At 33.2% G+C, this 15,818-nt stretch overlaps 1 protein-coding gene across 4 annotated transcripts in view; it reads left to right on the top strand.

The window, feature by feature from the left end:
• The window catches only part of LOC150110081 (uncharacterized), a 204,044-nt gene that overhangs the window by 6,394 nt on the left and 181,832 nt on the right, over nt 1-15,818 (top strand). For all 4 annotated transcript variants that reach the window (XR_016548809.1, XM_090397831.1, XM_090397843.1 and 1 more), the window contains exons 2-3: nt 12,353-12,517; nt 14,706-14,878. Coding sequence is in view for 3 of the 4 variants with exons in the window: in XM_090397831.1 (XP_090253957.1) it covers nt 12,353-12,517; nt 14,706-14,878 (338 nt within the window). In the remaining variant the exon portion in view is untranslated. The remainder of the gene's footprint in view (nt 1-12,352; nt 12,518-14,705; nt 14,879-15,818) is intronic.

Genomic DNA, 15,818 nt, shown 5'->3' with positions numbered 1-15,818 from the left:
CATATTTATTTCAATAAATGTTATTTAAAAAATATAAATATTTGGCATAATATTTCCAATGCAAACAAACATTTTGATTATTTATTTTCGCACATGTGAAAATAAATAATCAAAACAAATAACCAAGAAATACAGTGCACATAACTACAATAATCAGTTAACGGGGGGGGGGGTGCATTTTAACAGATAGAATGCTGATGAAGTTTCAGCATTCTGCCTTTTTATTAGTTCAAAGGAATTTTGAGTATATTTGCAAATAGATTATATTCAACATAACTTAGCCAGTTTTGTTGTAAAAAGTGCCGCATTTGAAGAAATATTAGCAGCATAATAAAAAAATGGCAAAATTCATAATGCTTCAGAATAACTTGATAATTTTGATAATACCAAAACAAGATGAGACACATCTGTAGAAATTTATTATTATTAGAGTCCTTTTAATTATGAGCTCTATAAAGATATACTTAATAAATTTGTATTTTTGTGTTTATAAATAAATAAACTAGTTTCATTTTGTCACAGATGGTTTTCGCTGGACTACCTGGACTTTTAGAATATTGTTCTTATCAATATTGTAAAAACTCGATTGCAGCTTAAATATTCCAAAGCACAATACATAGATATTTTACTTAGGTCAAGTCCCATAAGAATGTCGTAAAAAAATAACCTTGTTTGTCTCTGTATATTTTGTATTAGATATTTTTGTAAATAGCCCTTTGGAAATTAACTGTATATACTTCTTTAATAAGAATATGTTAGATTGTTAAAAACAAAGGCAATGTTTTTTGCCGGAGCTGTATGTAATAGATCTACATGGTGGCATTAGAAAGGTTGTTTATTAAATTTTGTGTGTATGAGAAAGGCTTACAAGCTCTGCACGTAAACACCTCTGAAGTCAGTCAGAAAGGTTCAAGCAACTTACAATCAAAAGAAGGCACAGAAGAGAACAAAGAGCAGGCTGAACTTGAAACTTAAGAGGAAAGAATCATACTGAATTCTTCGGGGATTACAAACTTCGTGCGAGGTCTCAGAGAAGGCATAATAAAAGGGGACAGAGCCAAGCATATAGGGCTTCCCAGATCCAGAAGTTGCTAGAGAGAGAGAGAGGGCTTCCCGGTTCCAGTCTTAAGAGAAGGGTTCGAGTTGCCGAAAGGAGATGTTCCAATCACTGGAGAAAAGCTTCTAGGCCAGAGAGGAATCCCGGTTGACAGTTTGCGGCAATTCGAGTTAGTGGAGGCAGCAGAAAAATGAGGCAGTCGTCCAGGCATTTTTGGCGAGCCCAAGCAGAGGAGAAAAGGCTAGACAAATTACCCGAAGTACCTTTGCTCGGAAGTTTTTCTTTTCGCCGTGGGAGAATAACTTTTTTGCTGGAGCTGTATATGAGTACTGCAGTGCGCAGTTCACAGTCCGCTATTTTCCCGATGAGATATTTCTGAAGCCAGATTTCCTGAAGGAAGCTCAAGATCTGAGATGAGAGAATTGCCTTAGAACTTTTTGTGCAAGACCTTTGACTGAATGTGCGATACAGTGCTTTCTTAAGTTATATACCTTTGTACAATTCCTCTTATAATGTGTTATAGTTGGACAATTAAGATTTAGATTAACAGTAACAAGAAGTGTCATTAAGAGAATCTATTGGCATATTTGAAGTTGTTATACAGTTTGTAAAAGTAACTTAATAGAGCGTTAGCTAACCTCTTTGCAAGTATACTAGAAGTTTAATAAGTGGAAATTGTAAACAGAGTAAATAAGTCTGAGTTAAAAAAAAGTTTTTGAGATAATTTTGAAACATGTTCCAGAGACAACAGAGTTTTTTTGTGTGCTGCTGCTGCTATTTGTATTAATCAGTTGGGTAAGAGCAGTTTTTATATCACATAAATAGAGCATTTGAATTTCAAGTTTATTATTATTTATAACTTGAATTGATTTTTCAATTCATTTTTTTGTGCATCAAGATTCTAGTCATTTTAAATTAAATTATATCGAGTAAAAAAGTTGATGTTAACAAGCATAGCAAGTTATCATTACTATTTATTGCCTCTACATTTTAACTAAAGCTGGAATTATTATGCTTATCTGCAACTTAAAAAAATCAAAGCTGGAGTTGAATAAATCTTGTAATAAATAAATGTTGTAATTCCATAAATATGATTTTTGCTATAATTTTTATTACTGTAAATTCAAAATTTTTATTTTTAGTGAGAATTTCTGAACTTACAGTTCATGAAGTTACAATTTTTACCTTGATTAGCAAGCTTAATTTGATTGCATTTAAATTATTTAAAAAAAAAAACTTTTATCCTTATACTGAATTATTACCATACCTTTTTAATATTTTTTTGGTATTCAGAATTTTTGTTGCAAATATGATGCTTGTCAAATCAATGTTCTCAAAATCAATAATCAACACTGCAATTGAAATCTTTCACAGAAAGATTTTAATGACATCTTTCTTTAAATTAATTGTTTCAATTACATGGAATATTTAAAAGTCTAAATAATATATATATATTTAGAATTGCATTAAAAGATTTTAAACTATTTAGAAAATTTAATATTAAATATAAATTATCGTAGAAGTTGCATAATTATTTATAATCCATCGATATAAGTTAGTCATTTATTTATATAAAATGACTTACAAGGTTGCTAGTTTAATATTACCAAGATTTTTTTAATATTAATATTTATTGTATACATGTGAAATTCGTTTATATTTTTGGGAAGAGACACAATAAATAAATTGTGCACCAAAAAGGGCCAAATATCATAGAACAGTAAAGGAAATTCCAAAAAAAAAAAAAAAGTAATTGAACTGATAGTTTAGTTACCGTTATCTGGCTAGTACTTGTAAAGCAGTATACTGTATACAAGTGTATATACCTAATTATATGGTTAAAGTAGTTGTCGCAGTCGTAAGAATATATTATTCAATTAATTATTATTCTTATTTTACTGTTACTCATTTATTTTAACAAAACCAATATACTACTGTTTCTATTTTTGTATTTTTTAAGCTTTTAACATAATTGTTTATTTTATTTATATATTTATTTTGGATTTAATAAATATTTATTTTTGATAGATTAATACGCATAATGATGCCAAGACAATTTGAAAATCTGGAGCTAGTAAAAGAAAACGAAAAACAGCTGAATAGTCAAAAGGGGGCAATTTTGTCTTTCTTGCCTTCTGAAAATCAAGAATTTCATAGAACTGAAGTTGTACTTCACAGTTCTCGGAATGAAAACAAAACATTGGTATAATTATCAGGAGGAGATGAAAGCGAAAATGAAGAACATCAAAATGATGTGGAAAACTTAGGAGAGAAAGAAGTAAATGAAACAAATCAAAGAGGATTCTGAAGAAAATTTTCAATCGGAGTCTGTACTTACCAGCAAACAAGCTGTCTCTTATCCTACCGATATAGCAGCGTGGCCACTTACTATTAATGAACAGATTATTGAGCATATTTTAATAAATATTCCCCAGAATGTTGATAAAATCAAAAATTTAAAAAAAGAATACACAGAACGCATTAGAATATATGTAAGAAATGTAAATATATCACATTTTTACTGTAAAAAGGCGAATGGAACAAAGGAGAAACGAGAGTGGCTAATTTTTTCAGAAACCAGCAAAGCAATTTACTGCTTTGTTTGTAAATTGTTTTCTAAGTCAAATAATAGATTGATGACTGGTTTTAATGACTGGGAAAATATAACACGAACCTTGTGTTATCACGAGCATTCTACTGAGCATATACGAGCGATGTGCACATATTGCAAAAGAAAATCAAGTTTTGTAAATAGTCGAATTGCTTCTGAATTGATCAAACAAATACAATCTGAAGAAAATTATTGGAGAGAGGTTTTAAAAAGAATAATAGCTACCATTAAGTTACTGAGTAAACTAGGGCTAGCATTTAGAGGAAATACAAATGATATTTTTTCTGATTCTTGCGGAAATTATTTATCGTGTTTACATTATTTAAATGAATTTGATTTTTTAAAACATCACATGAAAATGTATGCTAACTGTGGTTCTGGCAGATTAAATTATCTTTCCTACCATACTTCTGATCAATTCATAACATTAATAGCTAAAAAAATGAGAAATATTAATATCAGAAATTAAGGAAGCTGCTTATTTTGCAATAATACTCGATTCAAAGCCAGACATTGCCCACATACATATACATAATGACAACATACCTAAATAGCTATGATATTTAGGTATGTTGTAACAAATTCTGACATTGGAGAAACATTTATCGGGTGTTCATCAGAATCACACAACATAATTCCTTATATTTAGAAGAGGTAGTATTAGAAGAATTATCTTTGGATATAAAAATGTGCAGAGGGCAAAGCTATGATAACGCTGCCAATATGAAAGGTATCTATACAGGTTTACAAGCTAGGCTGAAAAAATGTAGTCCCTCTGCACAATATGCTGTGCTATAGTCATTCCTTAAATTTAATTGGCAACTATGCCGTAGAATCTTGTCCGAAAGCAGTGCAATATTTTTGTTTTATTCAAAATGTATATAATTACTTTTCATATTCAACAAGAAGATGGGGTATACTCCTTAAACATTTAGAAAAAAAATCGTTAACAGTTAAAAGACTAAGTGAAACGAGGTGGTCCGCAAGAGCTGATGCTATATTGGCTTTGACACGTGGATATAAACAAATTAAAGACACATTACTTGGACTATCCATTTCTCCTCATGAAAAACCTATTTCTAAATTAGAGAGTTCATCATTGGCTGAACATTTTGACAAACCAGAAACAGCAATTTTAGCAGTTATGTGGGACAAAATTTTACAATGAATAAATGCTACTAGTAAATCTCTACAATATCCCGATATGGATTTGTTTTCAGCTTACAATTTGTTACATTCTTTAGTTGGTTTTATTTTAGATATAAGAAATAGTTTTGCTGCTCTAAATGAAGAAGCAAATTTATTAACAGATGAGACAAAATTTAAAGATGAAAAGGAAAGAGTTAAAAAAAAAAAAAAAAAAAAAAAAAATGAGTGAAGAAGTTTCACAATCTAACAATGAGATTATATTACTTGGGAAAGAAAATTTCGCTGTGAACACTTTTAATGCCATTTGCGATAAGCTAATTTTGGAAATTAATAAAAGAACAAAAAACTATTTCGACATATTAGATATGTTTGACATTTTTGTGAAGGAAGATATAGATCAAGACTAGTATTGATAAAATTTTACAAACTTATGGGACTGATATTGATACAGAAAAATTTACTGATGAAGTTAAGCAATTTTTAATAATGATAAAGGAAGAAAATTCTTCAATTAAAAATATGTACAAATTTATAAACAGTGGGTTAAGGGTCTACTTTTCTGACCATAGAAACAATTTTAAAAATATTTTTGATGATGTCTATTTCAAATGCAAGTGCTGACTGCTCATTTTCAGTGTTGAAACAAATAAAAAATTATTTAAGAAGCAACTTGCACCAAAATAAAACAAGTCACCTGTCGTTATTATTATGCATTGAATCAGATGTAATGGACTTGATTAATTATGATGACATTATAGATATATTTGTTAAAACCAAAGCTAGAAAAAAAAAACTTTGTTATTAATTTTTTTATTTAAATTTGAACTGATTTATTTTTATACTTTTTTTAAAGTGCAAATATATGTATGCCAATATGTATTGTGTTATTAAAATGAGTAATTATGGAAATGTTGACTTTTATTTTCAATAAACTAAAAAAATGCTTATTTTTGAGGGCCTCATAATGATGTTGCACCTTGGGCCTCCAAAAGTATAAATGCAGCCCTGAGGCTAACAGTTAGTTGCTGCTACAGACCATGGGATTCAAAAGATTGTGGATGGTATGCATTTGCAAATAAGTTCAATGAGGGGAGAACAAGTAATTATTATGGAAGACTTCAACTATGGGAACATGGATTGGAAGGAGAAAAAGGATACATTGGTGGAAGGAAATGGAATTTATGCAGTTACTAAGAAATACATATCAGAAGCAGCATGTGATCAGAGGTTTGAGAGAGCTAGATCTAGTAATTGCATGAGAAGATTTGTATAACCAAGATAGCCCCATTGCTACTAATTGGTCAGAGAGATCATACAATCTTGGTCTGGAAGGTGGGTAAATGTGTAGGATTTTTAGTTAAGAGGAGGTATATGTGGAATTACCAGGCTAGTAAGTATGACAAACTCAGGAGATTGCTTGTGGCAATGCCATGACTTGCAGAAACTGCAAAGGTTGGAATGTTGATAGTGGATTGGAGGTGGTAAAGGAGTGTTTAAGAAGTGATAGCAAACTGCATACCTAGAGTCAGAAGGATAAATCAAGTGGGAGTTAAATAGATGAATAGCATCATTAAGCAAGAGCTGCAAAAAAAAAGTTTTGGGAGGAAATTTAAGGAGAAAGGTGATCAACAATACATGAGCAGCACAAAAAAGCACAGGCTAGTAGGATGACAAGTGTGGTAAGGAAGGCAAAATCAGAGTTTTGCCTTCCTTACCACTTTAGCTTGCACAGCTAATTTCCTTACAGGAAATTAGCTGTGCAAGCTAAAGATAATCCCAGTGTTTATTTTTATTATTATTTTTTTTTAATGTGGCATATAAAAGGTATAGTGATTTTGATAGAATAGTTTGGTGAATGCTAATGTGAGGGGGGTAACTGAAATAGATAAAATAGTTGAATTACCATGTGATCACCTTGCAAGTGTATATCATCCAGGTGGAAGTATTGCAGTAATAAGAGATGCAGGGGCTGATATAGAGAGAGAGATGAACTGAGGGTCATTGGATATTACAGAACCTTGATGTGAATATATCTATGGAACAAGATAGATCAGCTTGTGTGTTATGAGAATATGTAAGGGAATATGCACTGCCTTTTGCCCAAATTAAGTCTTAGCTCTGTATTAGTCTTAAGGGGGATGGAAAGAAGGGGAGGTTCCATTGCATAAAGGGGATCCAAGACAGATAGTAAATTATCAACTGATTGCATCTCAGAAGTGGTGGTCAAAGGAAAAATCCAATAATGGGATACTGTATTGGAGAGCGTTGGGGGGGGGGGATAGGTCATGCCTCAGTAATCCACTTTTTATATTAAAGTGATAGCTGAGTTCATGAAAGGTAATGTTTACACAGGGATACTGCTTGTGTTTGCAATGATTTTTGACAGGATACTGCAATGGAATTCTGATACATAAATAGCAGGAAATAAAGTTGGAGATGTAGATTAGAATGGTTAATGGAGAGAGAGAGATCAGACAGTAGTTTATTCAGGAAAAGTCCAAAAGAAGGCTTGTGACTAGTAATGTGCTGCGAGGTCTCTACATTTGTGATGCTGCTATTTAATTTGTTGAAAAACTGTATTCCAGTAAATTGATAAAATGAATTTGGGGGGGTGCATAGTGAGTTGAAGTTCAGAGGACATATTGCAAAAGTGGTTATTGAAGAACACCTTGACAAGAAGATACAAGGAGCTTATTATACCTCTGTATAACTCGATGTGGTCTAGGTTTCTTGGGAGATGAGGAAAATGTGGGGAAGATCCAGAGGCAAGTGACAAGATCAGTGACAGGTGTATGGAATGTTCCTTATGAGAATAGGTTAAAGATTTGTGAGTTATAGAAATTTAATAAGCAGAAAAGGGGATATGATAGAGAAGTACAGATTACTATAATGTTTTTTTAGGGTTGATACAGAGGAAATTTTTCAGTACATGTCTGAGCGTGTGAGGGGGGGGGGGAGGGGGCTTGGATCATTTTTGAAAATTGAGCAAGAGTGTGGTTAGCAAAGATGTGAGTACTAGATTTTTTGCTTGGAGATTGGTGATTGATTGTATAGGTTGCCAGTCAGTAAATTCAAAGGTTGGTTTAGTGCTTGGCATGTAATGTTTAGGACCTCCCTCGATGAATCTGTGGACTATGGAGTTGGCTGCATAATAATAATATGCTTTATTTGTAAACCAGTAGAAAAAATATCTAAACTATATCATTTTTCCCATAATCATTCTTTTTTCTATGTGCCTCATATCCATATCAATACTTCTTGGGATTTTTTTTGGTCTCGAGGTGACTACTGCTATTACTGCAATTCTTCTAGCAAGTTACTTTCCATACCTGCTCTTTGTACTCCTCATGCATCTGATTATTACCACTCATGTGCTCTCTCCATAACTTCTTCCAGATTCTATGCTTCAACTCTTCATTCATCCATTTTGTATCTACCTTATTGAACCTCCTGATCCTTGAAATAGATTCAGACATTTCTTCTGCTAGTAGGGTCCAAGCAGCACTGGTCTCCTTTCCATCCTCATTACATGATAAAGCTGTAACTGGTGATTCCAGTTACAGCTTTATAGTCAACATATATCCCTTTCTCATTGAAGTCTTCATATTGCTGACCACCACCCAAATGACTTCATGGCCAATCTCACCAGCGGGTAGATTTGACAGTTCATTTATAATAACATCTTCTGATAGATGATCAAATCCAAGATCCTTGATCCTTATTACCCGTTGTTACATCTAAGTAGTTATCCTTCAGAAACTCAAATTCATTATCTTTGCCCACCGTAACCATTTGTTCATTTCAGTCTATATTATCATAATCAAAATCATCCATAATGATCACCCTTTTGTTATTTGCTAGGCTAATTTGTCTATGTTTCCTTCTTACTATCTTCTGCATCACCAGGTCTATAGTAACACTTAATTAAATATTTCATCCTGTCTGCTCCCTACCTCATACCATATTGTCTTAAACCACTGCCACTAGTTGTCCCTTGCATCTCCACCTTGGATGGGCAGAACTCCTCTGCTGCCATCAATAGCATTCCTCCTTCACTCTTTCATGAAAATGCCTTCCTTCATGTAGGAGAACATTTATCAAGAGTTAAAGGAAAAGTAAGATCTGTTTCATATTACTCATGGAAAAGCCTCGAATGCTTGCACTGTTGACATTTGGTAAATGTATTCTTACCGTTATAAACATGCAATATTCAACAACCCTTTTATTTTTCATCAGAAAGAGGTAAGAAGAATTGCTTTACCAAAAAAGTCATTGGGACCAATAGTATTGTTCTGAATATTTGTGCTCTAGAGTTTACTTCCCTTCTATGCTGTTTTCTTATTCTCTCCTGTTCCACTGATATCAATCCTGCAGCCAGGAAATTAGCCCATATTCAACGTGAATTTCATCATTGTTGATCAGCAGGGAATTTTCTTGATTACGTCACCCATCTCCTGGCTTTGGACAAATGCCATGGAAAAGTTAGAAAATCTTAATTCTTTCTTTTAGTGTTACACGGTGATCAGCATTCATTTTTGAAATTATAGATTTTACAACCGTGTTATAACTAACTCTTTTTATATCCCGACGTTTCGATCTTCATATCAAGATCATCATCTGGAGCATACACAAATATACAAGATAAGCTCAGTAACTGTAAGATCATTGTTTCTCTAGCTTACAGTTTGTAATGTAACTCAGCTTGTCTTGTATATTTGTGTATGCTCCAGGTGATGATCTTGATATGAAGATCGAAACGTAGGGATAATAAAAAGAGTTAGTTATAACACGGTCATAAAATCCTTAATTTGGAAAATTTTAAGTGGTCGCTGTTGATATCTGTATGGCAGTTTTTTGTATAAAGTGCTATGAAGTAAGTTCCATCATTTGGTCTGACTACTGCATTTGGTTTACCAGCTTTTTCTCTGGCTACTCATTTTCTGTGAGAGTAGATGGAACTTTAACTTGATAGTTTAAACTTTATTCAGAACAGTTAATACTGTTCCATTTAAAAGTGCTCTAAAATTACTTGACTTAGTATACAAAAGAATCTGGTTAGGTTGATTTAATGATTCACCACACACACACACACACACACACACACACACACACACACACACACACACACACACACACACACACACACACACACACACCAGTTCACTCCACTCTCTTTCACATAATGTTCAGTTTGTTATTTGCATTTTCGACAGATATTTTCATTGTTACTGTTCATCTAAATTAACAGCTTTAATTTCCTTTCTTTAAGTGCTTTCTCAATGGATTCTGCCACCTGTAGAATAAGTAAAATATTTCAGCTATTTAGGCACAGTTTAAGTTATGTATTCAAGAGTTGGGTTAAAAAAATAAAGCACTTGATCAAAGACTAGAGAGCACAGATATGAGATGTCTGAGAAAAATTAAGGAACATATGGCAGAATCATATTAAAAATGAAGATATTAGAAAGGAACTTGACATTGTTAGCATTCAAGAATGTGCGATTATAGTTAATCTAAGGTGGTATGGCCACCTTAGATTAGCTATAATGACAATATAATTGTCATTATAGCAAAATGACAATTATATTGTCATTTTGCTATAATTCAAAGCAAAAATATAATTCAAGCAAAAATTCACTTGATGCCAATATGACCAGGAAAGTGATCCAGAGGAAGATCAAGGTGGATTGATTCAGTCAGAAGTGCCTTAGAAGAACGAAATGTTAGATATGACAGTATTTGAGTGCTGATAATTAATAGACTAATTTGGAGGAAAATTGTTGATAGGAGAGTAATAATATAAACTTAATCAGGTAGTGCTGCTGTAGTACCCTATATCCTTTTGACAGTACATATCAATTGATGATGATGAATTCTCCTGCTGTCCTTTAAATCTGTTAAAACATATGCATCGGCTATCCAACATTTCTTTTCAGTTTTTTTTTTCTCTCTCTACATTTATTTTTTTACTGCTGTCTTGGAACTGTCTTCCCCCCTCTTACATATTTGTTGTAGAGTACAGTCTGCTAATCTTCACCCATCAAATTTCTGTCCATCTGCAGTATACATGGTATGTTGATGTAGGCGATTGGTAGTAGAGGTTCTGTGTAGTAGTGGAGACGGAGAGTTGTACAGTAGGTGTCCACCCGTGATGAGTCTTCGGGCTCCTTGAGGTGTCGCGAATAATAATAATAATAATCTCTCATATATGGAATTACCATATTAAAAAAAAGCTACTTATGTCCAACTCCTGGCATAGTTGGTGGTAGCAGGATTAAAATTTAATTGGAAATCTTCTAGTGTATCACTGATAGTTTCTGTCCGAAGTGTATTATCTTTTTTTCAATGTAAACTCCACTCATGAAATGTTAACATACTCTTACATTGATTAGTCCTATAATTTAAGTAATCTGGAAACATTGCTCTTAACCAAAAATGGTTCTTAAGAGCATCTTTCATTAAGCCACTTTGCTACAGTAAGCAGCATGGTGATTTCACACTGGTTGAGGAAATTTATCTATCACCTAGATGTCTCAAACATTCATGTCCACAGTGGAATTCAAACACAGTCTATTGTTTAGAGTGAATATTCTATCCACTTGGCCAACAGGCCAGCAAGCCCAGTGATGTTCTACCAGCCAACCTGTAGAGATACTTTGCTATTGTATCCTCTTATCCCTTGAAGGGAGCATGTTATGGGTCTGTAATATGTTTTAGAATGTTCTTGAAAGATATCTCTTTCACTAAAAAAAAAAAAAAAGAGGGAAGACATGAAGCATGGTCTTCCTTTCTCCCTCCCCCTCCCCTCTCACTGGAGACCAGACATGGCATCAACCAATTCATGCCTCTTATAAACATCTTGTTTCATTGATTGATTGATGGAGGTAATCACCTATATTTCCTTCAACTGGAAAGGCATGCCTTTCCAGTAGAAATATACATTGATTTCATAGTCCCTTTGGAAATGGCCCATGATACATGAAGGCAGGGTTTACAGTTTATTAGTATAGTCTGTATCTTGCACTTCCACTATTTGTTAATGCTTTGTTAGTTGGTCCCAACTAATGAACCACTGAGCCTCTGCTTTGAGGTTAATGTGTTTGAATTCTATTGTATTATCTAAGTGGTAGATAATTTTTATCTCCAGACTAGCACCTGGCTAATTAAATGCTTGAAATGCTTTCAAAAAGACCAGTCGAAAACAAGATTCCTGTACTATGCTATCCTTATTTTCCAGACACATTGTTATTGTGTTATAAGTTTCCAATCTTTTATGGATTTGGAATCCTTGCTGTGATTCTACCAGTAGATAGTGGAGAGAATCAAATAATCAATATACTTAACTCTCACAATACTAGTAATTCATCTTTTAGAAATGAGGTGAATATTACACCACTTATCTGTTCTTGAATATTGTTAAATATTCAAGAATCCATCCCTTATTCAAGGGATGGACACTTGACCCAATTCATCCCTTATGTATATGTAAACCAGGCTTTCGTGATTGTAATAAATCTGTTTTATGTCTGTTTTAGAGTACTTCTTAACAATGCCAACCGATGGTTACAGTCAAATCTTCATTGGGAGGTAAAAACTTGTGAAAGTGTGGAATTCAAAGCTAAACGTGACATGATTAGTCTTGAAAAAATGACCTATCATGAACGTGGAGAAGCTCATACATGTTATGTGCGGGGATTAAGGTATGCATTATTTATTTTCTGAGAATGTTATTTAACTTTGACTATATGTCCTCTTAAGTGACCTGATTTTTCATATATAAATTCTTATGAATAAGGGAAAGGGATATTGTTAATTGTAACAAATTAAATTATTTATATTGCCATGATAGATCTTATATTATCACAGGTGGAGATGAAAGAATAAGAGAAATGGAAACTTCCTGGAAACTGAGGGTCTCTTGTTAACCCAGCGAACACCCTTGCAAATGAAAATGTAATACAATAATATATTATATTTGAACTAAAACATAAAACATGTTTTTGAAGCTTATCTGAAACAAAAGGTTTGAGAGAGAGAGCACAAGCCCACTCAGTGCAATTGGTGCATTAGCAGGCTGTCTGTAGTTCATGCTGGATTGTTCATTGGCATGTTATCCCTGGGGAAGAGACTTGCAATGTAGTAACTGCATCATGTGTTCGTTGTTGAACGACAAAAAAAATAACATATCTGTTCCACCAAAGACCAGCCAGTCTCTAGACCTGTCAAGAGACCATCCTATTGTAGCCAAATAGGCAGACAATCAATATCAGAATTGCAAAGAACATAAAGACTATATCCGTACATCCGTTTCCACCTCTACAGCCACTTGGGACTTGCTAATCATGTTTTAGACACTCACAATAGGATATGCTGAAAGAAGGCCACTCTACTCCATCACAGAAAATATAAATATGAATGTTTCCTTAAATCTGCTTCTGCCTTAAAAACTATCAAACCTTGACAAATTTGGTTTGCATGGAACTGCCCCAAATTTGGGAAGCTCTCATCCTCTGTACTTCAGCCCAACAGCCAAGGATGCCAATTTTAGCCTGTTAGGGGATGCTCTTTAGGACTTTAGGCTTACTCTCAGTTGACATGCTTCAGCCTCGTTACTTAGCATACATTACTTCACATACATTTTTCCACTCCGTTAGAACCTGGGCTAATCTAAGACTCATGTTAAAAATGTAAGTTAAAGCTATTGTTCACTCTCTCTGGAACATTCCCTCAAGACACACAACAATAGACCATTAAGTCCCATGGCCTTGTCGACATTGAGTTTAATAGGGGAACATGTTTAGTAGGTAATACAAAATAATGATATGTGCATGCAGGCACTATGATATATATATATCTCTGCACATATAACTTCAGAGCTTCAGCCTCATTATGCTAAGTAATGAGGCTGAAGCTCTGAAGTTATGATATGTGCAGATGTGTGTGTGTGTGTGTGTGTATATATATATATATATATATATATATATATATAATATCATAGTGCCTGCATGCACATGTCATTATTTTGTATTACCTACTAAACATGTTCCCCTGTTAAACTCAATGTCGACAAGGCCATGGGACTTAATGGTCTATTGTTGTGTGTCTTGAGGGAATGTTCCAGAGAGAGTGAACAATAGCTTTAACTTACATTTTTAATGTGAGTCTTAGATTAGTCCAGTTCTAATGGAGTGGAAAAATGTATATGAAGCAGAGCAAAGTTGTTCTGCTTCATAAAGAGGGTGATAAGACTAATACTTCAAATTATAGGCCAATCTGCTTGTCTGGAATTGTCAAGGTCTTGGAGAAGCTAGTGAGAACAAGGATTCTGAACTGGATTGACAGCAGTATAATTCTCTTTAATGGATAGCATGGGTTTGCTAAAGGAAGATTATGTTTTAGCAATTGTACATATTCTCTCTGATGTCATATGACAATCAAACATTAGTATATTTGCTTTAAAAAAAATAAATCTGTGTTTCCAGATCTGTTCTTGTGATAAATTATTTCAAGAAGTAGCAGAAATCCAAACTGAATCAGTTGGAAAAGACCTGAATTTGATTCTTGCCATGGTGAGGAACATTAATACTTTTGTAAGCCTGCATAAAATTAGGGCAGTGTGATCTTAAATAGCTTCTAAACTATAATAAACTCCTTATTTCATTTGTATCTCCAGTATTATTACTTCTGTATTAGTGCAATTAATTGTAGCTCTCTAAACTAATTATGCTGAATAATTTATTTTATGGAAATTATTCTAGATAAATTGTGTTTATAAGAATATGAAATTAGTAAGTAAATTATTACATACTGCCTATGTTAAAAAAAAAAAAAAACAGTAAAATTTAAATTTTTGATCAAATATATATATATATATGTGTGTATATTAAGGTTGTGGCTCACACCACGGTTGGATCGTAGCCGTCCACCTCAACAACTAGACTACGTAAACCTTGTACCTGAAAAACTAGACTCAAGTGGAATTTTTGGATCACCATCTTATGAAAAGCTTGATAGAGTTTTAGAAAGATTCAATGATATGATTCGAAGGAATCCATTACCTGGTAAATAAAGTTCTCTGTAAATTCCTAAATGAATCTAGACTTAAACATTTACTTTGGATCATAGTGGACTGGTTTAGTGTTGAACTAAATTCAAAGTTCAGTCCACAGCTGACTTAACTATTGGTATCATCACACTTCTTAATAATATAATGGAAATTTATAGGGGAAAGCAAAAACAGAATTTTTTGATATGGGAAAAGGAAGAATATCTTAATTCAGTTATCACACATGTGGTAGATCTTTTAGCAGTGGACTGGATTTGGTACAGAGCTTTTAATAGTATTTAGTTCTGATTAAATAAAATAATGCTATGTTTGCAATATTGATTTAACAAATGTAAGACAAGAGCACAAAATTTCTTTCAATTCTAATTGCTGATTCCAAATCAAATGCAGACTATGTATTGTGCTGTATAATGTTCCATATAGTATAAATGGAGCATTATACCATGCAATAATGTATAATAAAATGTACATTACTGCATGAGCATCAGTAGAAAAGACATTCAGCTTTATTCACCCTTTTATAGATGAGAACTATGAGAGCTCTACTCCAATCATCTGGGTGTATTTCTGATCAAATATCTACTCCAGCTGCCTTTCCACATTTCAGACTTTTGATAGTTTTTTTCTACCTCATATATATTGAATTGATATGTACTCCTGTTTGAATTCTTCTTGAATATTTTCTACTACTGTTCTTCATTGCTTGTTTTGTTTAACCATCTTTCAAGTAATTACTCCACACATCTTTCTTCATCTAGAATCCAGCTTGTTCCTCTCAAAGTTTCTCTTCCACAAGTTTTCTCAGCTTCTTTTCAAGAATACTTGCATAAATCTTACCTCAAAGAACACTCAATAGAGAAATTCTTCTCTAATTTTCACATTCAGCTTTATTCCCTTTTTTTATAGATGGGAACTACGAGATCTCTGCTCCAGTC

This window comes from Typopeltis vanoorti, chromosome 1 (genome assembly GCF_054136105.1).
Source record: "Typopeltis vanoorti isolate ZY-2024b chromosome 1, IOZ_Tvanoo_1.0, whole genome shotgun sequence".
Classification (NCBI taxonomy): Eukaryota; Metazoa; Arthropoda; class Arachnida; order Uropygi; family Thelyphonidae; genus Typopeltis; species Typopeltis vanoorti.
This window is presented reverse-complemented; position numbering and strand designations above follow the sequence as displayed.